This window comes from Phyllostomus discolor, chromosome 7 (assembly GCF_004126475.2).
Source record: "Phyllostomus discolor isolate MPI-MPIP mPhyDis1 chromosome 7, mPhyDis1.pri.v3, whole genome shotgun sequence".
NCBI lineage: Eukaryota > Metazoa > Chordata > Mammalia > Chiroptera > Phyllostomidae > Phyllostomus > Phyllostomus discolor.
Genome location: NC_040909.2, coordinates 47,402,476 through 47,428,553, shown reverse-complemented (window position 1 = coordinate 47,428,553; position 26,078 = coordinate 47,402,476). Strand labels below are relative to the sequence as shown.

At 49.1% G+C, this 26,078-nt stretch overlaps 1 protein-coding gene and 1 long non-coding RNA gene across 24 annotated transcripts in view; one reads left to right on the top strand and one right to left on the bottom strand.

Annotated features, from left to right (window-relative positions):
* The window catches only part of CACNA1D (calcium voltage-gated channel subunit alpha1 D), a 323,145-nt gene that overhangs the window by 15,929 nt on the left and 281,138 nt on the right, over positions 1–26,078 (bottom strand). For 12 of the 23 annotated variants that reach the window (XM_036030892.1, XM_036030894.1, XM_036030891.1 and 9 more), the window contains 10 exons: positions 24,906–24,950; positions 24,352–24,480; positions 22,070–22,135; positions 20,468–20,559; positions 19,423–19,582; positions 18,710–18,837; positions 18,476–18,572; positions 16,122–16,224; positions 14,769–14,870; positions 9,554–9,684 (listed from right to left, as the gene is read on the bottom strand). In XM_036030892.1, coding sequence (XP_035886785.1) covers positions 9,554–9,684; positions 14,769–14,870; positions 16,122–16,224; positions 18,476–18,572; positions 18,710–18,837; positions 19,423–19,582; positions 20,468–20,559; positions 22,070–22,135; positions 24,352–24,480; positions 24,906–24,950 — 1,053 coding nt within the window. Of the gene's footprint in view, positions 1–5,443; positions 5,465–9,553; positions 9,685–14,768; positions 14,871–16,121; positions 16,225–18,475; positions 18,573–18,709; positions 18,838–19,422; positions 19,583–20,467; positions 20,560–22,069; positions 22,136–24,351; positions 24,481–24,905; positions 24,951–26,078 lie in introns of those variants that run through there. The other 11 variants (XM_036030896.1, XM_036030902.1, XM_036030901.1 and 8 more) reach the window with 2 other exon arrangements.
* Positions 10,705–25,571, top strand: LOC118501638. The gene is made up of 3 exons (XR_004904272.1): positions 10,705–10,715; positions 22,870–22,874; positions 25,436–25,571. It is a non-coding gene; the product is annotated as an uncharacterized LOC118501638 (long non-coding RNA).

Sequence of the window (26,078 nt, the reverse complement as noted above, 5' to 3'; positions counted from 1 at the left end):
ACTTTCAGGGTTAAGTTTTTCCTACCTGGGTACATGTGTAAGACTGCCGCTGCCTGTCTCCCTAAGCTAGCTCCATCAGACACACCAGTCACCTGGCAGCTCTCAGAATTAAAGGCAAGCACATCCAAACTCCTTCTGAACCTACACTGTAACAGTGGAGATAAGAGATTCGAGTTTCCAGATGGGACTGGACCAGGCCATTCATCTTCAGAAGTGAGTGCCAGACTTTCCAACTCCAGCCCAAGAGCCCTTGCCTGGCAAAGCCTGTTCTCCATCACAGGCAGGTTTCCCAGGGCTGGCCCTGCTCAAGCAGGTTCCAGGTAAGCCTACAGCAGAATTCAGCCCCTACCCAATCAGCTGGATGAGTTTAGACCTGCTGCTCTAAAAGAAAGAACTGACGATTAAATTCTTACAGAATAAACCTGCTTGTCTACAAGCTGTCCCCTGCCACCTCCGCATACACACATGAACACATGCATCACAGAGGGCACACCCCTTCTTTCATCATTGTTTTCCTCCAGGGAAAATGTGATGGTGTGGCCTTTCTGTCCCTTATGAACAGTTCTTGAGTTATATAAAGGGTCAGAATCATGAGCAGGATGCCCCATGAGTCAGTCACCCTCGGTGATTCCAACTCTCACTGAAAAGTCAACTGTAATGTTAGTTCATGAGTCACCCTTGGGTTGCACTCAGCACTTCAAAGAAAATAAAGGGAACGTTTAAAAAATTAGCTAAATTTTTTATCTATGACATTTCCCCGCAAATGATCTGACAGAGCTATCAGTCTTAGACACACCTTGATTCTTGGTTGTAGTGTTAACACCTGACTTGGAGAAACCCTTGCCAGCTTCCTGATAACAGAGTGAGTATCTCTTAAAATGCAGGCTCTCCAGAAGCCATGCATTATGACTGCTGTTCCGGGCCACCCTGGTGCCTCTCCTGTGATCTCAGATACTTTATTCTGCTACACCTGGGAAGGAAGGGTGGGCCAGATTCTTCCCATTTGGTTAAGGGGCTTGCCTAAAATTGCAAAGGCTCAGCTAGGTTCTCATGACACCACGCTGGCCCCGCCTTGACCACCACCAAGAACCAGTCATTGGGTCAATGGAAAAGAGGGCTGAGACAAGTCTCAACTGAAGGCTCACTCATAACCATTTCCCCACAGGACTGTGGGTGCCACTCAATCAAGGTTAACCCCTTTAACTAACTTAGCAGAGCTCCTGTATCACTAAGACAACATGGAAATGACAAGCCATCACAAGGTGTCATGACAACTGATCTTATGCTTGGCACACATCTCACCCCAGTTGTGCTACTCTGAGGTGGGAGATCCTGAGCAGTACTGTCTGTCATGTGCTAATTCAGACTATCACTCCTCCAGATCAGCACAGGCAGTGAGACGTGGCCATGTGGGGTGTAACCCTCAGTCTGGACTCAGCTGGAGAGTGGGGTACAGGCAGCTGTGTCCAGGTGAATGGGTTGGGACTGGGGAGGGGCCTCAAAGGGAGAAAAGGGTTCAAGGTAGGGACAGTGGTCTACACGAGGGGCTCTTCAACCAGGGAGATCATACAAAGGCCCCAGCATCCTCTTCCTTTAGGGGCATTTGGGACCATTTCCTCACAGCAGCAGTTCTCAAAGAGTGCTCCAGGAACCCTGGGACTCCCCAGGACACCTTCAGGAGTCCGTGAGGTCACTGCACTCTGTGTAACACTGTGGGGATGTGTGCTGTCTTGTGCATGCTTGCTGTGAGAGCACAGTGGGGTTTCTCAAAGGCTACCTGATGTGTGATGATGTCATCACTCTGGCATCTTGGTGTTTGCATACTCCATTTAAAAAATTTCTCACTTTTAATTCCTAATGCAGTAAATATTGATATGCAAGGGGGGCTCATTAATGTTTAAGAGCATAAAAGGGTCCTGAGACCACAGAGTTGGAGAACTGCTGACAACCTGTCCTTAGATGGGCAGTGACATCTTTTCCTCAGGTGACAGATCCTCCACCCCATCTGGGATTCCTACTTATTTCATCAACCTTCCTCTACTTTAGGAAGAAATGTCCTTTCCAGGCTACTCTGAGCTAGCCTTGACACTTCTTTGACAGAGCGCCCTCACTGTGCCTTAGAATGGCATGCTCTCCTATTACCCCAACCCGCCACCTCTCTCTCATGCCTACTGTGTGCCACGCAGAACTGACTGATACAGGTACCTACCCTACCTTGGAAGCATTAATAAGTGGTAGCTAGCTCCTTTCCATGGATAACTGAATTGTGGCGCTTTGGGCTAATGAGGGGTACCAGGTGGGTGTTATTCAATAACATGCTACAATAATCAAGATCTTTTACTACTACATACTGGAACTTGCTGTAACTCCTTTTCAGCAATTTTATCTTCTCAAGGACTTTTGAAAATAGTAATTACTATTCTCAGAGGGAGGATATCTACTTTTCAGAAAGAATATAGAATCCAGTACCCAATAATCCTGTGGGTTTAATTTTTAATTGGGCTACACCATAGCCTAAGCTATTGAAGAAGAGCCTGATGCTCAACTCACATATGCTTCCCACAGTGGATATTGGCCTGTGTCCTGTCTTCCACCCAGGGACATTAGAGTTTAGCACCGTGGTTTGTGGTGTTGTGTACCAAGTTTGCTGAGTGAGTCTATGATGATTCTAGGATAATAAACTTGGGTTGTCTCCTACAGCTTTCCTACATTTAAAGCTGTACTCTTCCACCAGGATTTTAGGAGAACGGACAGAGGTGTCTGTAGTTTGACTGTAAACCAAGTTTCAGGGAAGTCTTGTTTCCCTTTGGAGTCGAGGCCAGAAGTGGTCCCCATGATTTCCCACTGTCTTTCACCAACTGGCCTTGGCTGCAAACCTCAGCCAGTGCCGCTACTCAGCAAACACAGCCAGGCCCACATGGGGCAAAACTCTCCTGTTTCATTTGAATATTTCCTAAGTCCCATCTAGAAAGTTATCATTTTGCAGTTTTTAATTATTTGAAAGGACTGTGGAGAAACACTAGCCACATAAATTGTTTGGGGCTATTCTGCATACGAAGACTTAGATCTAGAAGACAGCTGGTCACACATGTCCCTGGAGACGGGGCAGCACAGACAGTGGGGTGAGGGCATACTGTCTGTGCTTTAGTGTTTAATAAACATCACATCGGGGTGGTGCAGAGATGAACAGGGATCATTTGTCTGGTGGTGGGCTGGCTCCTCAACTGTGTCCACAGGCTGCCCAGCTTCCTTTTCAGGAATGATGCACCAACTTCTTGAGAACTGGTACATCCCAGGCACTACCCAAGGCAAAAGTGGGACTTCAGACCAGAAGGGTCCTGAAGGCCCCTGCTACACCAGGCATTAGTTCTTTGCTTGCCGAATCATGAAAGCATCTGCAGAAGGGCTGAGATGCTGCCAGGGGCTGGGGAGACTCATAGCTGTTAACTGGCAGGTAGAGACTCAGCATCCTCACAAAGGGTCCAGCCATACCAGAGTTTCCTGGCCAGCTTTCAACCCTATACCATCAACCACAGTATGTGTGAAGAAGCCAAACCTGATCTCAGGCCTCACAGACTCTACTGTGAGAACCCATAAAACCCACTGCGAGCTCCTAGACTCACTGTAGTCTGCACATGCAGGAGCAGAATCAGGGGCTGAGCCCAGTTCCACAGTGAGGCCAGGAAGTCCACTTGAGTCCAGGCAGATCCACTTGGTATGAGGAGCCACTGGGGCCAAAAGGTAAAGGTCACAGCACACGAGATGTCATGGGAACAGACCACAAGGCTGGGAGGGAGCCCGTCAGTCCTGCGTAAGGAGGACCTGCAGGATACCACTTCCAACTGGTGACATGGCTCCCCACTCAGCCTGGTCCTAGATGAGCACAGCGAAGAACAGGGCTTCCCCACATTCCGCTGGCTCCCTCCACCTCATTTTCCATGCCCCTCGCTCACACGCAGCTACCACTCAGCAGAGACCAGGGCAGCAAAAGGGGCTGAGGACACTTCTTTTCTCTATTCACTTCAGAAACATCAAGTTTTTGCATTAGGGTTACTTTTGAATGTTAGCTTTAAAACTCAGATTGGCTCCGCTGAGTATCTTGGGCTGAGCATCAGGATGTATAGACTCCTCAACCAGTGCTTGGCATTGGCTGAGAATTTCAGAGGGGAGGCCCTCATGAAGCAACTTCTGGGACAAAAATCTCCTGTTCACAAGATGTGAAAACCCAACCTGTACAGTATCTCTGTTTACATCTTTATGCATTTCCAGATATCTTAAACAGGGGAGAATTCACCTTCTCATTGGATCACTACAGTATAGAACAGAAAAGAGATAAAAGAAAAGCAGGATTTCTTAAAGTTCTGGTAGTAAACAGGCATATGATATTATTATTGTTGTAGTCTTAACAATAAGCAATTATACGTTCAAAGTGCTTTACAATCACTTAGCTATTCCTCACAACAGCCCTGTGAGGTAGGTCGACATTATTGTCCCCATTTTACAGATGGGGAAACTGAGGCACAGAGAGGTTAAGTGTCTTGCCCAAGGTCACGCAGCAACCAAACGCTGGAGCTGGAACTAGAACCCAGGTTCCCTGACTCCCAGTGTCCTTGAAACTAGACCACACTGCTTCCAAAGAGGCATCCCCGGCCTGGCTTTGAGCACAGATTAAAGACGGACAATGTTGGATGAAGTTTGGGTGTGGTGGTGCTTCCCGTGGACACGTTAAGATGGAACCTGAGGTGCTGTCTAGGTTGGTTTTGGCATGCGGGTGTATGTGTTAGTTTAAATGGGTGTGTCTGAGCTTCCTGTCCTGCCCAATCTCACTGCATTCTGAACTGGGTCACTGCAGAGAGTGGAGCCGGATGGTCAAGAGGTCAGGAGGTCGGGACTGACTGCCATATAAAAGGAACTCTGTCAGCTCAGCACCCAGGGGCCTGCCAGTCTGTGGGAGTCCAGGCAAACTAGGGATGCAGGACTTTGGAACCGAGTCAGCTGCCCACCTTCGGCAGGTCTGCTTAATCTTTTTATTATTATTTTTTTTACTGGCCAGCATCAGGAAGTTGTGTTCATTTCATTCTCTGTGGGGCGGCTGCCCCCCTCCTTTTCTCTTTCTCACTCTTTCCCTTTCTCTGAGTCTCTGCTCAGAAGGGAAACCGATTAAGCCTTGCACGTTCCCTTTCATGAAAAAGAGCCACCGTGAGCAGTGTCCGCGACAGAAGGCCGTGGCTCCGCTGATGAGCCAGGGCCCTGCTTCCACCTTCTGGAGGACTGCTTTGCTTGGAAGGGGTCTCCCCGGGGCCTTGGGTTTGCTTTCTCCTGCATTTCTCCTGAAATGCTGTTTCAGTAGAAATAAGCCCACTTGAGACTTTTCCCTTTCAAGGCCTTAGCCACAAACGCCTTCCGACTAACGAGCTTGGTGCTGTAGCTCAGGCAGAAAATTCTAAAGCATCCGTTCAAGCATCTGAAACAAATGAATCAGCCGGTGAAATCTCATCTGTTAGCATCTGTTCTCTTCTTAGAGTAAAAAAGAAAGGAAAACAAAAAGCCTTTTCATGGCTTTCCATGGAATCATGCTTTAAACAAACAAACAAAAAACCCTTTGCTACTTTTTAGACTATGACGATTTAGAAAACAGGTGTCTGATACCCTACAGATTAAATGCCTGCTGAACATCCCGTTGTCCTCCGTGTTTATGCACAAGCCTCCCTCAGGCCTTGCAGAGGCACACCAGCAAAGAAGCATCGCTTGCTTTTCTTACACCACCCACTTTTCCACTTGACCACCTACGTCACCGTCTGTTGGCTTGGGGTACACACTTTAACACTATAAAACCTAACAACGGAACTCTTTGCAAGCTGGAAATAACGGTCTCTTCCTTAAGCCCCACAGGGTTAAAAAAAAAACCAAACCTATCCCTCTGAAGTCCTCCTGTCATTAAGATGGGCAGGCTCTCCCATCTGAGGTGATGAGGGACATAGTCTCCTCAGATTCCACCAGAGTGTCTTTTGCATAAAGGGAATCCTTGAATGTTGAAAGAAAAAGAAATGAACAAAACTTTTCCCACTTTGGGATCTTTTTTTTTTCCTTTTCCATGAGATACTGGAAAAATGTATGTCTGTCTCTTTCACAGGAGCCCTCCTCTGGAAGGTGTGATGGGGCATTACTGGTTGCTGGGAGGGGACATACTTTTCATGGCTGCAGAGCTGTTGTTCCTTTATTTACTTGCTCCTCATGGAAACTTGCAGGTCGCTCGGATGCAGCAACAATGGATGAAGAGCAAATGCTGAGTCAAACTAAAGTGAATATGGCATGGAGGGGATGAGTGAGGAAAAAAAAAAGGCCTGGTGCAGCTTCTCTCTGATTCCCTCTGGAGAGGTTCTGGAGAGAAGGCTGGCTTTAATGTCGATAATGGATGGACAGATGGAAATTGCACACTCATTCAGACCACAGAGGCCAGAGGACACGGGGTGCCAAGCTCTTCCCACACATGGATGCAGGAGCTCCGCAAGCCATTCCCCTTCATGGGGAGGGGACGCTGCAGTTGGTCTGAACACGGGAGACCAGATGGAGCCCACAGGGTTGAAAGCCACAGTGTATCTGTGTGTCCTTGAACACCATTTTCATGGGCAGCGGCGCCCAGAACGTGGCCCAGTTCTGATGCTTTTCAGACAGACGGCACTCTACGCAGCACAAGCACGCACATGCCTATGGTCTTGACTTCTGCGCTCACACCGTATTGCCCACACTCCACTTGCCATTAGCAATCGGTCAGCCATGTGGCACCCCTGGCACAGCAAGAAGCAACTCACCCCACTTCTCAATTAGCCATGCCCACTTTCTGGTGTTTCCCTGAGGACCTATGTACTTGTCCTAGTGACACCGTGGGTGCAGTTTTCCCATCACCGCTCAACCCCATTTCCCTAACTGCTACATCATCACATAATATTTCATCATGCCAGAAGGAAGAGCCTCCTCGTGATAATTAAAAGTAGAGTGACAAATCATATTTAAAGCCATTTCTAGAGCCAAGGAAGCCAAAAATGTAATTAGAATTATCCTTCAAGGAGACAAACTTTTTTTTTTTACTTTTAATGTTTGCTTCAGAGTCCAATGCATTTTCAGAATTTATCTGTCAAGGTTACAGACACAACTTAATTCCGTAGGCTGTGCATGCAATGTAAATCAGAGCTACAGCCTTGGCTCCTGGGGAACCATGGGAAACATGTTGATATTACCACCTAACCGGAGGTATATGGATTTCACTTGAATTTATTCAAGAGGAAATAAAACTCTTTCTATAAACAACAAAATGGAAAATGGGTAGGAGGAAAAGAAGAACCTCAGCATTACTGTAACACAATGTAGAAAAGTCTTTCAACCCATGACTTAAAAATGTAGCATTCGAACCTTCAACTTGAATACTCAGTGAAGCCCGTTCATATGGTGTGGTAATTACTTAGCCATGTGTTGTTTTTCACGTTTTAAAATATCAAAAGTCTACATCCAGACATATCCAGTCAACAGAGCGAGCACTGAAGCCATCTAATCAGGAAGTCACGGGAATTCAGAAAAGGTGTAACACTGTATTGAGGTGGTCATTACCTGTGCCTTCCTCAGAAAACAGAAGGCTCTCATAACACAGAGCTAACTTGATTATTGTAAATTATAACACAGACACCCATGAAAGAGTGTTTCCCCTCCAGAAAAGTCATCGACTTCTACCAACCCCACCAGCTAGAACTTGAGAATGGGAAACAGTTCCTAGAAGCCGAGGGTCCCACGCCCTCGGGAACCCAGCCAGCCCAGTCCTCCAGGCCTGAGGCCACTTTCAGGAAGAGGCATCAGAAACAGGTTGCTCACCCTCTCTCTTTGCACCCAGCATAGCCACAATGCCCTCAAGATGTGTGGGCCAGAGACCTTTCAAATTTACAAACACCTTTGAGTTTGCTGTCTGTCTACAGCTAGTTGAGAATTGTGATCAGAAGGGCTGTCACTTTGCAAACTGGATCGGCCAGAGGGAAAAGAGCTCTGCTTACAAATCTACAGCCTGAGACAGCAATGAGCTATCTGACTGGGCCTGTGGTTCACTGAGCTACCTTTAGGAGGTGGGATCAGAGAAAGAAAAATCAGAAATTGTCTGCGGTTGGATTCAGCTTATTCCCCCCACCCTGCGGCTTGTCTGGGGAGGACAGAGGCTTCATCATGAGTCAGCAGGTCACTGTCACGCAGGGCACCTACTGACCCAACACAGGCGTCTGCACCCCACATGCCTTCATTCACTCTGTCATCGTCACTCACGTTCCCATTCTCTCTCAGCGAGATCACAGACAAGCCTTCACTTTGGCAGGGACCATGACTTTGAACACTAAACAATCAATATGGGGCATTTTCCCCCAGAAAAAAAAGTGCAGGACTATTTTACATAGACCCTTACCAATACCTATAAGGCCCAATTTAAGACATGTGGTGGTAACAGGTACATAACAGGTATATTAAATTACTTAAATTATTAAGTAATTTAGTAACTTAATTAAAAGTAAATAAGTTAAAAAGGAAACATTCTTCATGCTATTCATGATGGACTTAAGGCACTGTGGGTGGCAGAGATGACAGGAATTAATTTCGACAGTTGTTTTTGACAACTTGCCAACCTCTGTGGTTCCCTTTTCCCAGATCTTAGCATCTTTCTCTCCTTCCCTCTTCACCCAGCTTTCTCCATCACCGGCACTCACAAAGCCCCTCCCTGGCCCCTCTGTGCAGCTCTCCACTGTGACTCCCTTCCCCTGCACGCCTGCTTCCCACCACAGAGCTCCGGGCTCACCCAGGAGTCTACATTCCTGTGCAGCACTCTGGTGGGAACCAGGGGTTCCCAAAGGCCACATCCACACTCTAGGAGCCCCAGGGAGGGGATGGACTGGCTGCGGGGTGGGGATGAGAGGCTGGCCTGGGTGTGAGAGAGCAGCGTTTGCACATCAAGCCTCAGGGCCATCAGGAGGCAACAGAGACAGACACACCGCAGGCTTGCACACACACATGCACGCACAATCACACACACACACACCCGCACACCGGGAGGTGATAGATGTTACTGAAATGGACCAAAAACCAACAAGCAGTGGGGTAAGAAACAAACAGAAACAAAACAAAGCACTTGCGTTCAGATGGAAAGCTGTTCAGTGGGCAACGAGGGCCCGAGCCCAGGGCTGGAGGAAGGTGGGGGCCTGCTCTGAGGGCTCTGCCTTGGGAGAAGCATGTAGGAGACAGGTGCAAGGGCCGCCCTCACTCCCCTCCCCCAGGGCTGTGCCTCCTCTGCCACTGTCCTGGGGGTCCTGTCCCACAAGCCGCAGCGGATGACAGAGAAAGCAAGGAGAAGGAGGCACTTACCTTGTGGCCCAGAAATGGCTAGTCCACATTTTGGGGAGTGTGCAGTATCTCAGTTTAAACAAAATCCTTGTGGTACTGCTCAACCATGAACTGTCAGCTCTCTAGTATTTCAAATAAGCTTGTAAAATCGTTAGTGAAAAGAGAAAACAACAAAACAACAATTCACCTGTAGGGCAATTGTGGTGTTCTTCGCAGGGTATTTTCCCACCAGTCCTTGTTCTTTCCGTTTCTTGAATTTCCTAAAGTAGTCCTGTATCAGGAAAGTGGCATAGAACTTCCCCACGGTTACCTCATCATCTAAACGGAGAGACCAGACAGAGCTCTCCCGAATCAGCACATTTGCACCAAGAGCCTAAACACTGGCTTCTGGCTGGGGTAGGGGGAGGGGGAGCGCAGAAGGCACTGAGCTCTCGGCTTACTACACAGGAGGGAGACTAGATCTAGCAAAAAGCAAGGTTTGGCAAAGCAGTTAAGGCTTAAAATTAGAGTCAGTTAAATAAACTGATAGTCAACATTGCAGAAAATAACATTTGTTATGAATTTAATAGAGCAGCGTATTAGTAACACTACCAAGTGCTGTCTTGGTTATTTACTTAAAATAAAAGTTACAAAACAGAAAAGTCTTCACAGGCCCTATTTTCACTCCTGTGCATAGGGATTTGCATGTGTAATTACCATGAACACCAAGGGCAATTAACCATCTAAATCCCTGTGCCTGGAGATAAAGATAGAGACCTCAGGAAGGTGACAGACAAGCTTGGAAGAAGAGGAAGGTTCAGTAAAGTGGCTGCAAACCCAGATTTTCATGTGCCCCTTGACTCTCTGCCAATAGCCTCCATATGCCATTTCTTGGTCTGTAATTCAGAAACACTTGTTGTTTTGTGCTGTGACAGCGCCAACTAACCTCATGGTTGAGCTGACTTATTTCTGTTTTATTCAGAAACAACCAACATGGATCGCTGGGAACTGGAACTCTGCTGAGCATTTTACGGGTGATGCATGAGGCAGAATAGAGGCTCTGGCTGTCTGATGATAAACCACCTTGGCAGTGTGCGTGCGCCCCAGGGGTCTCTGCAAGCCCCGCTCTCCCAAGGGTGCTCACCGCCAGATTTTCAGTGCACTGAGGCCTCCTGGGTGGAAAGCTTGGGCGCACTCCACACAGGGCCACGGACTAGTGACCAAGCCTTGCAGAGGCTGGGAGGTGGAATGTCTGCTGGCCCTCAGGCTTTAGTGCAGCTGACCTTTTGGCCAGGCCGCCCTTGTAAGGGTTACATATGATTGGGGGCAAGGGGTTCAACCTCTATGGGCTTGCGCTCTCGTGTGCTCTCGTGTGTAAAGTGGGCTGCCTCTCAGAGGAGCTGTGAGGCTCACAGGAGAGGAGGCATGTGACACACTCAGCCCCTGCCGGGGTGGTCCTCAGCATGGGGGGCTGGATGGCTGTGAGCCATAGCACCATTATTTTACAGCCCACCAATGGTGGCACCCATTTTAATGGACCATGGAGCACCACAGGTTGGGGGCCACCAAGGCCCACTGTGCTCCCTAATGCACCCTGAGTGGGGTTCATTTAGTGCCCAGGTGGGAGGTGTCTCTGTCTGGACACTACCCAGCCATTCTGGGCCGCCTCTCCAAACTGAGTAGGTCAAGAGCTACTCAGTGCTCCTGTGAGAGAAGATGCTTGGACTGGTCTGGCTGTGAGAGTGTGCTGTATCCCTTCCCAGCCCAAGCTGGGCAAGTCCTGGAGTGGCACAGGGGTCGCCAAAGTGAGCCAAAGGCTTTGCAGAGCATGTGAAACCAGGGCCCCTGACCGTCTCAGGCTGGTCCAAGGATGCACTCACAGGCAAGGGGGTGAGTCAAGAAAGACCATCTGGGTCTTGACATTTCAACCCGATTTGCTCTCAAGCTGCTCCCCGTTTGGCCCAGTTCCAGCTACCCCTACTATCAGGCATCTACAGGTGCCAGGCCTGGTATCAGGGGAGTTCCACGTGGGTCACATGGCCTCTTCAACTACAACTCTGAGACGGTGGATCTGCTCACCCCCTTAGACAGGTGAGAGAGGTAAAGGACTTGCCCCAGGCCAGTGGAGGTAGGACATGAGCACCCAAGTCTGGGCTCTCCTCCTCCTCTGCACACCTCCCTGAGGGATGGCCTGGCTTCTGCCACACAGGCCACCTTCTTCTTTGGGGCTGCCTCTCCCAGAAGACACATCTCTCCATCTCTCCTGGGCTGCAGTCAGGTGGACCGACTGCAGGCTGCATAGAGGATCCTGGGGATCCGGGGACATTCTCCACCTGCTGCACCACAGACAGCCTCTGCAGCCCAGGGTTTCCAGTCTTCTCTGGGGGCTTCCAGAAAAATACTACTCTACCTACAGAAGGCCCTTCATACTGGGATGCTTCCAGCACACACAGGCCTATCCTTATCTCCCTTCAGCCTGGACTGTGCTAGCCTTCAGAGACCAAGGGGCTCCAGCAGGAAGGCCTGGCCCTCCGTGGCCCAGAGCTAGGGTGGCAGTGGCTCAGAGTGAAGCGCTGGCCGTGTTTCTCCTGGAGAGGCAAGTCCAGAGCAGAAACAGCTACCCAGGGCTCTGCAGGACAGAATCTAAGGACCGCTTGGTCTGCTCCACTGAGATGCTGAGCTAACTGAGACTGAGGCCAGGAAGAGTTCTCAAAAACAGGAGATGTAAAAGCTACAGCAGGACAGAAAAGGATGGAAAGAAGGCATGAATGCGGGGAGGCTGCCCGGGCTCAGGACAGGACAGAAAGGGATGGGGTGTTGGCTTAAGATCCAGGTCAAGGACAAAGGCCCAAAGGCAAGGAGAAGCTCTGGGAGGAGAGGGGACTTCTAAAGAAATGGGGAGGACCCACACAATGGCATGACAAGACTGAAGAGTGGAGTGAAAGTCCGAGGTGGGCAATGAATGAGACACCTCAGCCTTATGATGAAGACAGCAGACAGGCTGTCCCCACAACCAGACTCCTGCAGAAGAAAAGTTCCCAGCTGGTAACCCAGGGGTCAGTCCTCAGTGTCCCCTCACTAGGAAGCTCATGACAGCCTAGGGGTGCCTCACATCACACCTGAGCCAGCGGTACCTCCTAAGATGAGCACCTACTCCACCACCAGGTCTGGAAGGGGCTCTCTTTCTGCCCCACATCGCCCAGGTACCAGGACAGCTCCCTGGTCTGGTCTGCTGCTCTCTGGCGAGGTGACAGCATGGGGGACACAGATCCCTCTTAGCCCTGGGGAGCTACCCACTTGCTGGCTGAGGTGGCTATACAAATATTCTCATTTCCTAAGTGCCATGATGTGGGAAAGGCTGGGAACCACTGGCCAACTGCAATGTGAAAGAGTCAAAAACAAAGAGACAGAAATTAAAACACTGCTCGGCAACTCATTCAGGGTCTGTTCACTGAAGCTGGAAACGCACTGCCTTCTGAACCTCTTCAGTAGCAACAGCTGTGATCCGAGGCTCAGCCTGATTGGCATGACCCTGGGCACGCACGCAAACCAGGGCACAGAACTTCTGGAGCATTCCATCCCCTCTAAGGCCCCACTCCTTTCTTCTTGGTTTCACAATGCCACCTGACGCCATTTTGAAATAGATTAACACATCATCCTAAACCTCAATCCATTTTAAGAAACACCGAGAAAAAGCCAGGGCCCATCACTGGGCCAAGAAAGCAGAAGAATATGTAGCCTCTATTAGAAGTCTAGTAGAGCTAGAAGATGATCAGTTTTTCAAAGGAAGGGAGCTTAGATGGTGAGCCAAATTCTGGACTTTTTTTCTGGTCAAATAGAAAGAGGTTTCACAGTACTGCAAATGCTGCTGTCCAGGTGGGCCTAGCCAGGATGGGCCCTGCCATATGAGTGAGACTAGTGCGTAAGGAAGGTGGCACTGCAAGAGCGACGTGAGGGCAGCAGGTGGAGCAGGGCTGCTGGCCACATGGGGAAGGTTTATGTAGACAGACACAGCCCACTATTCTGAAGCATGCATCTGTATTTTGAGAAACATTGTAGGGGAATACAGTTGGCAAGAGATAACTCTGATTCCATGCCACCACCCTAAAACAGAATTGCTTCAGAATATTCTGAAAGACTGAGAGTTGAAAGGAATGGAGGCTGCAGAAAAACCTCAAGCACACTGTTACAACTTTATAAAACCAATATATCTAAGCCATGCGAGCACTTGGGTGTGCAGCTATAAAGAAAAGAATGAAACCAAAGAGTCGTTTTAAATGTGCAGTATCAGTTCTTCTGTGGACAGCCAGGGTTCTCTGGGTGGGAGTTTGGGGTTTTGTTCCTTTTTGTTGGGGGGGCACTTTTTTGCTTCCCCGTTATCACTTCCTGGTGGGCCTTTGTCCCCAGCTTTGAGCATGAGGCCATGCTAGCTGCGGGCAGTTCCCTGCAGTGACAGAAACTCATATTGCCTCTAGCTTCATGCTGAGGAGCAGAGCTGGCCAACATGCTGCTCTGTCTGACCCCCAAAGCCCGAGGTTGTCACCTTCTCTGGGGGAGAGGCCTTGACCACCGTCCTGGCCTGGGGTTCTGGAGTCGGCATCCAGGCCTGAGCCACACCAATCTTGCAAGCTGTGGGGGCAATGACACTACAAAGGTTTGGCTGGTTATGAAATACACCAACTGCTTAGCATGTGCCCAGGGCTAGGGGTGATAGAATGCTGTGCGGTGACCCTGAGTAGACTGATCCTGCACCTTTAAAACTTGAAAATAAAACAGTCAAAAACAACCACCTCAGCTTCTAAGTCCATGTGCACTTAAACAAAAGTAGAAAAACAGTGTATAAATTATATATATATACACACATTATATATATATATAAATCTTTAAAAAGTTTAGTCAGTTATTTCATGATAAATAACAAAAGGAAACAAGCATGCCTGTTAGTCCTGTCCCTACTCTAAATTCTAATTAAGGGGACATTTTTGGTCGTTAGGGTAATAAACTCAGTCTTGATAAGAACATTTGGGAAATACTACTTTCTGACAGCTATTTTTCCTGAGAAGTTTTCAACAATATATTAAAGGATAAATGGAAACCAGTTTTAAACATTTCACTTTGGACCAAAAAACAGGCTTTTTTGGTTTGAGGCAGCAAGCCTGTTCGCTAACATTAATTTCTCTACTGACAGGAAAACCCCCGCAGGAGCCATCTTGGTCTGGTTCCCCCCACTGACACCTCTCCTTCAGCATGGTCTTCATATTACCCCCAAACAACCCCACCAAGGGGCCGAGGGCCTTCGCTGGCTGTTGGCCTCAGTGACCTAGCTGATGCGTGAAGCAGTCTGCAGCATGGGCCGGCTGGAGACACTGTCTCTGAAACCTATGTGCTGGCCGAGAATTACTTAGGAAATAGATTACACTGACCACCAGCTGGAGGGACGACCTGGTCAAGTAGTTTCATGCTGGTTTTCTTCCAGATTTTCTTTATCACAGCTCGGAGTTCCTCGTTAGCTTGTTCCAGGTTCCCTGGATTCAAAATGCAAGAGGAGAAAACAGGCCTTGCTTCTTCTACCCAGCATCCCCTCTCTGCTCTGACCATTGCTGCTTTCCTCCCACCCTGACCTGGCTGGGTGCAGGGCCCTCAGGTGGGGCGCCCTTCCCACCAGGCTCTCGCCGGTCAGGGTCATTCTCATTTCCTACAGCAGTAAAGAGATACGGTCACTCCACCGTGGGGACAACCATGTTTTACTCTGGAATCCCAAGCCCACGCCTATTCTGTTGCTGCTGCTCCCTGTCTAGAATGCCAAATCCTGCCTCCAGCCTTGAAGACTCGGACTAAATTTCACCCAAATAAGACCTCCAATTCCTGCTGTGTGTACTCATCTGTAGCACCCACATGATCTTGGTCTTTTATCAGAAGGGCTGAGGTTTGTCTCCTCTACTAACATGTCAGTACAGAAGAGCATCCTGCCCTCTGCATCCCTCACTGATGCCAGCCGGGGCCCAGTACAGAGGACCACCCTGCAAGGAGCACATTAGCTTGCAGGGACTGGCTTTGCTGGACAGTCACCCTGAGCTCAGGAAAACAGCTGTCTACTGGCTCCACAGTGTCCCTTCTGGCCCCTCTTCCCTCTCCTCCCTCACACTCTTCGCTTCTTCCCATCCTGGTCACTTCTGCTTCCCATTCCCCTCTGAAGCTACCACTGAGCCAACCCCAATGGCCATGTTGCAGGGCTTATCCAGTAGGGTCGAGCATAGCCCCAAAGGCCACTCTGCTTTGCGTCAGCTGAAAAGACGCTGGTCTTAACAGTATTTCCCGCATGCCCACTATGTGCCTGCACTGCAGAGGGGATTCTGCAGACATTAGCTCATCTTGTCCCCAGGACTTCCCTGACATAGGTGTGTTTATTTCCTTTCCACAGAGAAACAAACTATAGGTCAGAACAGCCAAATCCCTCTCTGAATGTCACACAAGTTGTTAGGGGCAGCTGAAGTGGATGTGTGTGCCCTGATCTCCCACCTATTTCTCCCACTCTGTAGTAAACAGTGGCAACGAGCACCTCCAAGCTTTCTGGGACAAGTGAAGAATAAAGGAAGGAAAGAAGGTGGGAGGGAGGTGGGCACAGCCGCATCCACCAGCACAAACGTTCTCACTGCACTCACCACCCTCTTCCCGGGGCCTCCTCTGACAAGGAAAGGCCCAGAAGAGAGAACACAAGTGGGAGGGGGCATCTCCTCCCAGCTCTACCACCTGACTTGCTCCCAGGGGATGCTCACCTTCAGTCTTGATTTTAAGAGCTGTTCGAACCAAAGCAAACAGGGTTGCATTAAACATGACTGTCCCATCACTGTTGAGAGGCATGTTCATGGCAACTAGTCTCTGCAAACAGAAAGAAAAGTTTCTAACTAGAATGTGAATGATTGATGACAGCCATATCCCCTTTCTACATTTATTGTTTCTCCCTCATCTCTGTGGTAGTTGCCCTCAATTTACTTCAACAGCCATGTGAGGAGCGCCTGCCAGCTAGAGGGCTCTCACAAGACAAAGATCAAAGATTTAGTCATGAAACACAAATGCTGGCCCTTGGATGGGGTGTTTTGTTTTTTGTTTTTAACCTTAACTGTTCAACCATCTCACTGTTTCAGCATTCTTCTCCCTTTCTTATTAACCAGCTCTCCTTGTGTGCTGTGGGGTCAGGACTCTCTTCTTGGCACAACCTTCAGGCTGCCGTGCAGGCAGAGTGTTGTACCAGGCTCAGTGAGACAGGTGCAGGGCACGGGACTCCGGTTCTCACGCAGTGGTGTTCGTTACTAGTCCTAACACAGGGAGCTTCCTTAGAGGACCCTGCCCTGGTGAGACCCTTGTGAAGTCACGTGGTTCCTCCAACTGTTTGGTCTTTCAGGGCAGCATCCCCACTCTCCACTTCTCTTCCTGCTCTCCTGTTCCCCGCAACACCGGCACTGAGAGTTGGACAGGAGCGGGTGACAAACGCCCTCTCTGGGCCCCAGGGACCTCATCTGTAAAAACAGATGATATGCCCACACCAGAGGGGCTGTGCAAAGATTAAAGATCAGGGACACAGATTTGAACCCAGCACCTGGAACAAGCTAGGTGCTAAATGATGGTAATTATAATTGTAAGTAGTTTCAAATTTCTTATTTTGGGCTGACAGGGTATCCCTCCAAAAAAAGTAAGAAAAAAGGGTTTTTTTTCCTCTTTACTAAATGGACTGGAAATGTGTGTTTGTGTGATGCATCCCACCTGAATTCCCAACTAAACTTCTGCAAACCTAGCACAGGCAGCCAGGATGCCTCGTCACCTTTCCTGACAAGCTCCCGAGTCAACAAAATGGACCACTGTGTGTCTTGAGGACACTTAGATCCTTCATGTAAAAGGGTCTGGAAACACAAACACAAGACAACAGTTGCAAGTGGGAACCCATTGTTCTTGGAAAGCAGAAAAGAGGCTGGTACTGGGAAATTTATGACAAAGAAAGTCAAATGCCATCCCAGAGTCCAGGCTGAGGAGAATCAAAGAGATGGCAATGACCCCAAGGACTTGCCAACAGGACTCCGGGGACTTCAGGGCAGGGCACGGTGAGTCTGGTTTAGAAAGTTTCTTTGAAAGCCCGAAATGCACAGTAGACTCTGCTCTGTTACCTTGGGCCTATCTAGAACAGGCCCAGCGACCCTGGAAAGCAGACTGGCTGGATTTCTATAGGGTCAAGTTTAAACAGGTAAATCTTGCATTTTTCTTTTTTAAAAGGGGAATTCTTTTCTGTTAAAATCATGGCTGGAGCTCACAGAGAGCTTGGTCTGATGTGAGGGCTACAGAAATGGAGCGAGTGGGAGGTGTGGATCCATCCACAACAGGTCCCCGCTCGTGGCTCCCCAGGAGGGGAGCTCCAGCAGCGGAGGGCACAGCAAGGCGCCCACCAGCACACAGGCTAGAAATGCCCAGGGACCGAGTCTCCTCCGTTCCACTTCCCAAGTGGAGCTTTAAACCACCCCCTCCTCTCTGTCCCCACATCCACGGCCCTCACTCTGGCTCTGGTCACTTCATACTTAGACAACTGCAACAGCCCTCCTGGGTGTTCCACCATGCCCAGGGTACTTCTCCATCACCAGAGCTGCCTTCCTAACGTGGAGGTCCACTCGAGTTTTTTCCCTGGATCTAGAATGGCATGGAAGGTTCTTCCCAGCTATGTTGCGTTTGTGCCTGTGGCCTTCTGCCACCTCCTCTTCTGTTCTAGCCACACCATGACTCCCCATTTGCCAACGTGACATCCATTCTCCTGCCTCCGTGTCTGGTTTCTCTGTGCTCCCTTTCTGCAGTGCCCTTCCCGGGATGACAACCCCCCATGTCTCTCCTTCTGGACCTGATGCAGTTGTCACCTTCCCCTCCATTCACCCAATGACAAATTACATAATCCCCTTCCTATTCTTATTGTTGGCTGACAAGGTGTCCTCAGAGTTACACTTCTGGGAGCTCCCCAAGGACAAGAACCACATATCATTCACCTCTACATCCCCAGTACCTGACAGAAGGTTTGAGAGAATGTCACTTAGTGTTTTTTGAATGAACCAGAAAGTCACAGCAAGAGAGGCCGTCACCCACACAGGACACTTACCTTACAGGCTACTCTGTGTGGGCATAATTTCCCAAACCCCAGGGGAGGTTGGATGCGGCGGAGCAGGGTGACCACATCCAGGTGCTTGATCCTTCCCCTGGAGACAAAGTACAGCATGAGGTCCAGGGCAGCACTGCCGGCCTGAGCTTCCGACCCATCCTGCCATCCACAGAAACCACAGCCAACGTGCCCAAAACAGCCCACACTAGCCACATAGAACCCTTTCCAACCTACTTTGCCTCAGGGTCATATTCTGACCATATTCTTTTGAACTCGTCTAAGTGGTGAGGTCCCAGAATAGACCAGTCCCGGGTCAGGTAATCGAAGTTATCCATGATGACAGCCACAAACAGGTTGATGATCTGTGAAAGCAAATGAGAGGGAGGGAGCTTCAGCTGCAGTGGGATGAAGTGGGCCAGACCCTAGGAAGTGCTTCCTCATTACAGGGACAAAAAACACTTGAGCCCATTTCTCCAAAGAGGATGTAAAAACTTCCCTTCTAAAGAACATTTGAGGAAACATAGGCTTCTAGCTTTCTGAGATGGCTTTGGTTGTGATCCCAGGAGAGGGCAAGGGGATGAATTATCTGGACTTCTGAAGCACATTACAGTTTTATAATTTCATTGCTACCAAATAATTCCCACTGGTAAGTAACTGCTATGTGCATTGGCTTTGAAATGTTTATAAAGAAATTGGCAGCCCTAAAAAGCCAGGGCAGGGATTGCCCCAAGCCTGTGACTGCGCATCAAAGCCCTGATGACAATGAAGGTGCTTAACATTCAATGATTGAGCAAAAGCCTCTGCCAAGACTGCCACGTGGAGCGAAGGGTGCTGCATGTCGACACAGAATACCTGCTGCGAGTTGATGGGGCAACATCAGTGGTCTGAATTCCAAACACCACACACACACCTGTGCATTCAGGGGGGGAGCCCTTCTGATCACGTACCAGAAATGCGCAGAGCATGTAAAAACTGATGAAATACACGATGGCAAAGTTGCTCCCACAGGAGTACTCCTCCCCGGGGTTATAATCCGACTCGGGGTCACAGAGCTTCCCGGGGAGGCAGGCCAGCATGATCTCCTGCCAGGCCTCACCTGTCGCACACCTTTTTCAGAGGAAGCAAAGAAAGGGCTTTCAGTAGGGGAAGAAGGGATTGAATGCTTAGACCTCTAAAAAATGTTAAGAATTTTTTTTCACTGGAGCAAAACCTAAGGAATTTGTTGAAAAGCCAGTTTGAATTAGTGAAAACATGAAATTCCTACTTATTTCAAATGCAATTTATCTCAGGAAGTGGAGACCCTACTACAACTTCCTTTGATTTATATCAATCAATACAAGCACGTCAATTCTTTTCGTAAAAGAATTGTTTGTGTGCCTTTTCTTCCAACCCTTACGTTAAAGTTTTTATGGATCACTAATCATCTTTTAATGACTTAACATCTGGCAACCTGGTTAGACCCCATTCAATTTTGTTGAAAGCCAAGGATGGGAAACTGCCGAACTTGCAAATGACTTGCTATCTGGTCACCAAAGACATTACCAAGTATGTCTATGATTTCTAGGAGGTTCTTTCATTTTGAGGCACCCTTGTTTACAAAGTTAATTAACTGGGGTTAAAAACAATCCCATACATTTCAAATTCCACATTTTAGGACATCCTCCATGGCTGTGCAGAAGGCCTCTCTGTTCCTGGCTGTGTTTCAGTGCATGCTCCCCAGCGTAGGTTTATCTCCTTCAATTTCCCTGGTGGCCTTGGTGGACCCACTAACTCCCAAAAGGATAAACCTCAAGCCAGCCACAATCTGAACAACCACAGCAGTTTCAATAAGCCAGCAACATTCCGTGCCCAAGACTCCAGTGTCTCTGTTTAAACATACAAAAAGCCACCACGATCCACTGGGCACTGGCATGTGGTTTTAACAACCCGTGTCCTCTGTCACTCCGGGAGCCGAAGCTGCAGAGAGACACACCCCGTGCAGGAACCAGTCACCTGAAGAGCAGCAGCACCGCCTGGGGAAAGGTCTGGAAATTGTTGTTCCTGTTGATCTGGTTGTTATCTCTCATGGCAACTTTCCCAAACATCTGGGTGGAGAGATTATTAGGGAAAAGAGAATAGATTCTGTCATAAAAAAAATCCTCCACATGTGAATTTATAACTAACTTAAGTTCGAACCACACCCACAGGGCTTTCCCTCGGTGCTTGGTACTTCATTTATTCACAAAGAAGTACCAGGTACCACGCTAACCACCGAAAAAGAGGTAACGCTGGGCATATTCTCCCCTCAAGGGGCTCCTTTCTCTGGATGAGAGCTGGGATGGTCCATCCGGACAGGGGAGCACAGAGAGGCTCACATATCGGAGGCTGGGGGCTTGGGCCAGGGAGGCTTCAGGTGAGTGAGATGAAGGCCCAGAAGGGCTGAGGCCACACAGGTGCTCCAGGAAATGAAGAGAATAAGTATGTATGGACAGGCAACAGTCAGGCTTGTGTCAGGCCAGCGGGCTACAGCAAGGAGGGTAGGCTTTACTCCAAGGTAAGGGGAAATTAGGAGACACTTGTGGGACTCAGAGAAGCAGGCTGACATGTCAGAAGAGTTGATGCCAGTGGTGGTGCATGCAGTGCAGTTGGCAGGTGTCTGAGACAGCTCTGGGTTTGTATGAGAGTGTCCTGCATAAAGGACCATTCAGGCACATGGCATCACATGCTGCTGAATGACAGGGGCTCAAGCACGTTGATTCTTGGTTCACAACCCCTGATGGGATTCCTAGCAACTTGCGAATCCTTCTATGCCTTCAGGATAAAATAAATAAGCACCACCCCTTCTCTGCCTCTGGAATCACCCCATCTCTCTACACGCACATCCCTCCCCTGTCTGAAAGAGGGCATCTATTCCAACCTGCAGAGAACGTGGCACAGAGGCCACCCAGGGAGGTCCAGCCCCACAGGCTACCCTCCACCTCCCTCTCCTCCTGGAGGTTCTGCCCACTGCAGTTGCTCGGTGTTAGGGCTCAGCTGTTAATGAAGCTCTAGTCCTGTTCCCCACCCCAGGAAGGGCTGGCAAGTATCCCGACGCCCCTCAGCCAGGGTCAGAGAACCACCTGGTTTCATACTTCTTTGGGGTGCTGCTGAGGCAAAATAATGTTCCCAGTTCAGGTTTGCCACAGCATCAGAACTAGTTTGTTTCAATTTTTCAGAGTATAAACCACTTATATAACTAAATGTCTTCTCAGTAACATCAGTGCAGAAAATAGGACAATTACAGCTTCTTTTAGCATGGCATTTCCTGTTGCTAAAATCAACTATGGATTTTCTCAATCAGTTGACTCTCCCGAGACTCATATTGGGGGTGAGGAGTGCGACCAAACCTAGCTTTCCTTGGTTTATTCCAGCCCCTCCTCGTTCTGTGAGCCCGGCTCGTTCTGGCACAGGCTCTTTCCTCTGGAGCCACATCTTTCTCATCTCCACCCCTCTTAGGCAGCTAGGGCAACGGCTGCAAACACATGACCTTATTTTTCCATTCCATGTGGCCAAGGTGCATCTTGCCATAGGCCTGAGTTTATCCAGGAAACAGGACCCAGTAGAGCTGGAGCTTACCTGCATGCCGATGACTGCATAGATGAAGAACAACATGGCTATGAGGAGGGCGACATACGGGAGCGCCTGGAAGAGAGGAAGCGCTTGGCTCAGCGTTGGCCTCTGGCCCCTGTCACTGCCTGGGCACAGCCTGAAGACCCACATGACGCCACATGCTTTTCTTTTCCATGTTATATTGAAAGAACGTCAACAGAGAGAAAGGACATTTTACACCCTAGCCCAGCAGGATGATTTTGGGCCTGAGCACCACAGCCACGTGCACACCGAGTGTGGCACGGCTGCAGGAGGACAGCTTCCCACAGTCATTAACAGTGTCTCCCAACTGCAAACAGTGCCAATGCAGACACATCACTCTCACAGCAATGTCTAAATTCCTCACTGGATTCCTTTGTGGAAATACTGTAATTGAGCAAACCGTTCTGGAACACTGACATTGAGGTGGCTTCCACTTAAGTCTGTGGGCACGTGCGGGGCAGGGGCGAGGGGCCACTGTAGTTCACCTTGCCAAGAAACTTTGTGCAAAATCACCTGGCCATCTCCTAAAGTGTTCCCTTAAGGTGAAGTCTCAGGTGTGGAACTTTCTGGCTGTTGCTGTAGAAAGCAAGACACTTTTTCTCAAAATGCACAGTTTCTGAAAGAACCACACAGCTTGGGGAGGGGGAGGTAAGAAAGGGCGCAGGCTGGACGGCTGTCAGCCTGGGCTGCCCTTGGGAACATCGAACACAAGCACACGTGTTAGGTCAGACCTGGTCCTCTAACCCTGTTCCTCAACCGCTTTTTTGCCTCAGCTTGTGTGACAGCAGATGTCCCTGTGCTCGGCACACCCCCGGGGAGTGCCCAGAGTTTTACACCTAACACCAGGCACACACGCGCAAACCATCCACTTTCTCTCCTGTCCTCAGAAGGGCACCAGAAGGAAGCCAGCGGCCAGGAACTCTCCAACGTGTGCCAGCTCTGGGCCTGTGACTGTCAGCCCGGCCAGGTGCAGCTGCACCATCCTGACTAACCCTGTGGCTTTCCTACATGTATATGCATTTTCTTCTTAGATTACAGAATATTTAAGAATTTTGTTGGCACTGTCTCTGTTTTTATGACATGAATTTATAAAAAAGTTAAGCAATTTATTTAAAAGTAAGTAGGAATGACATTATTACATGAATTCACTGTATTTTTATAGCGGTTCATTCACAAACTTTGGCGCTCCCTTACCAAGATCAAGGCTCGCCTGCCTCAGGCCCCAGCACCACCCTGCCTCTCTCAGGGCTGCACTCCGGTTCCTCCTGCATTTTCCCCAACAGGACTTGAGATTTTCCTTCTTTGGGTTTCTGGATCTACCCCCTTCCTAGATGCCATCCCTCCTCCTCTTTACGTGTTAGAATCCTACCCACTGTGGAAAAATGGTTCCTGGGATGTTAATGCTGGTTACCTCAGAGGTGGCAGGGGTCAGTATGAACTTTTTCTTGGTTTATCTTTGGACTGCTTCACTTGTTAATGTGAGCACATACTACTTTTGAACTAAAATAGTCAAATAATAAAGACACAAAGATGCATGATTCATTTTCTAATGCTGTGCATATCTACAAATTCCCTACATGAGTATAAGGAGAATCTATACCCCTCTCCCCATGGATTCAGTCCAGAAGACTAGAGTATCTGGGTGGGGTACTGGAAGGTTCGGGAATAGACCAGAACCAGATTGCACTGGGCTGAGGAGTCACAAATGACAACTTTGACCTGGCTTATGCTTAAATCTCCACTCCGTAGTCCTTCCAGGCATTGGATAACCTAGACACTGGTGATGATGTGCTGGCCCAGGGACAGGGGTCTCAGATCCGTTCTAGACTAGCGGGCAGCCAGGACTGTTGCAGCCCTATGAGGAGAAGCCATCCTAGTAAGGGGCTGTGAGACTGCTGGGAGTCTACTGCTTTCAGATATCACTACCCACCACGGTGCTTCCTGGGGAGGACTGGACCAAGGTACTGAGAGGCTCCATATCTCTATCGGTCTTGGAAATGGTACAGAACTCTCAGCTGCAGGTCCTTACTACTTTGTTTCCTTTAAAGAAATAATCCTATTTGATTTACCCAAGTAACACAGGGTCAGGTCCCTCCAGCATTCCATATTCCCTATTGACCTAGATGGTCATGTGACCCAGGCAGTCACGTGACCTAGTGGTCACTATGGTCATGCAGAAGAGAGTCTGGATTCTCCACAACAAGGGACAATCACTGACTTGTATGGGATCTTTAAAGACAAAGAGAAGCCCTTGGCATGGTTCTTACCTGAAAGGACTTAATAAAAGTCCACAGCAGTGTCCGGATGCCTTCCCCCCTGCTGAGAAGCTTCACCAATCGCATCACTCGGAAAAGACGGAAAAAGGTGATGGAGATTCTATTGCTCTCTTCAGAGTTCTGAAGGGTTATCATGGAGAGGTCAAACCCAATGGAAAGTAGAACATGCAACACTTTCAGAAAAACAGCAACAGATGCAAACACAGGTGACAGAGGTAAGAACTGAAGATGTGTTTCTAGGGCCTTTTCACCTTAAAAAGCATGATATGAAAGGAAAAGTTACATGCTAACAACACAGGGCTTGGAAAACTGCATCCACACAGCACATGCATATCCACTGTGGTCTAGTGTATTAAGAGGTGAACGCTGGGCTGGTCGAGAGTACTGGACACTGATGATGAATGCAAACCACTGCAGACACTGTTCTGGAAGAACAATCATGGAGAATACAGAAAAGGAATACAGGAAAACTAGTGAAAAACTCGACATGGTCAAATAAACTCAAGGAAAAGGCCCAGCCCCTGGGGACTAGTTGCTGATCTTACCCCAGGTGTAGCAGTTGGGACAGGGACATTTTCACTTTCATTTGGCTTTAAGAAATCAAAGATTGAAAATATATTAATGAATTGGGAAGGAAGCAGTGGTTCAGGAGGACATTCCCTCCCCCTTTTCAAAAATTTGTGGTTAATGTTAGGACCACACACCTCCCTCCCTGAGAAAGTGCCAGGGATACTGCCTGGATCTGGACTTGAGGGCAGGCAGCCACGTACACGGGCTGACATGCTACTCCCTAAATCATGCCACCCAAGACACGAGGCTCCAAAGCTGACAGACACCCAAGAAAGATAATGCTGCAAGATTTCAGTTGTCCCTACAGACAGACATGCAGAATGGGGCTCCACTTCTTCTGGGGCTACTAGCTCTCTTTGCTGGATCAGAGTGTGGGTGTCAGGAACTCACTGCTCCACCACAGGCCACAGGATGACTACCAAACAGGGCAAACAGCGTGGTGGCTGCCTGTGGCCCACAGACCTCCTGGGCCACACTCTGTTCCTGGAGCCGCAAGCCTGGGTAGCATGTGTCCCACAATACCCTCTCTGGTGGGGCTTCTGGGGAGCTGGACAGACCAAGTCAGTGGAGGCAAATGGGTCTATTTTTCCCAACTGGCAGCTCAGACTGCTGTCAAGGAAGACAAAGCTCTAGTGACTACTGAAGAGGAAGAACTCGGGATCAGTTTGCCCTGAGCTTCAGTAGTTCTGCCTCATCCGAGGTCTGGTGGGGCTCCTGTTTCTCAGGCCCCAGGGTGCAGAGTCACAGCACTCACCACCCTGTGTTACTGCCTCCCCCATCAGGCTGGGTGCCCCCACAGGGCAAGGGCCTTGCCTCACTCTACTTAGTGCCCAGTGTGGTATCTGGCACTTACTGATGCTCAGTAAGGGCTTCAGAAAATGCAAAGAGGTTGTAAGCAAGCTCTAACAAATATCAGGAAGCATGTTTAAGTTAAAGAGCAAGGATTGAACAAGAACTGGGAAATGATGGCCTTTCTATTCCCTCTGGTAGGGTCACCTGTGCTGAAATGGCTGGTCTACCAGGAGACCCACAAAGCAAGGAGGTTCTTCTGGCAGGGGCCCGGCACTGAGGCGTGCACTCCGGGGCTGCTAGGCAGCCTTTCTGCACAGTGTGTCTGTGCAGCTGCGGGCTGTGTGTGCACGCATGGA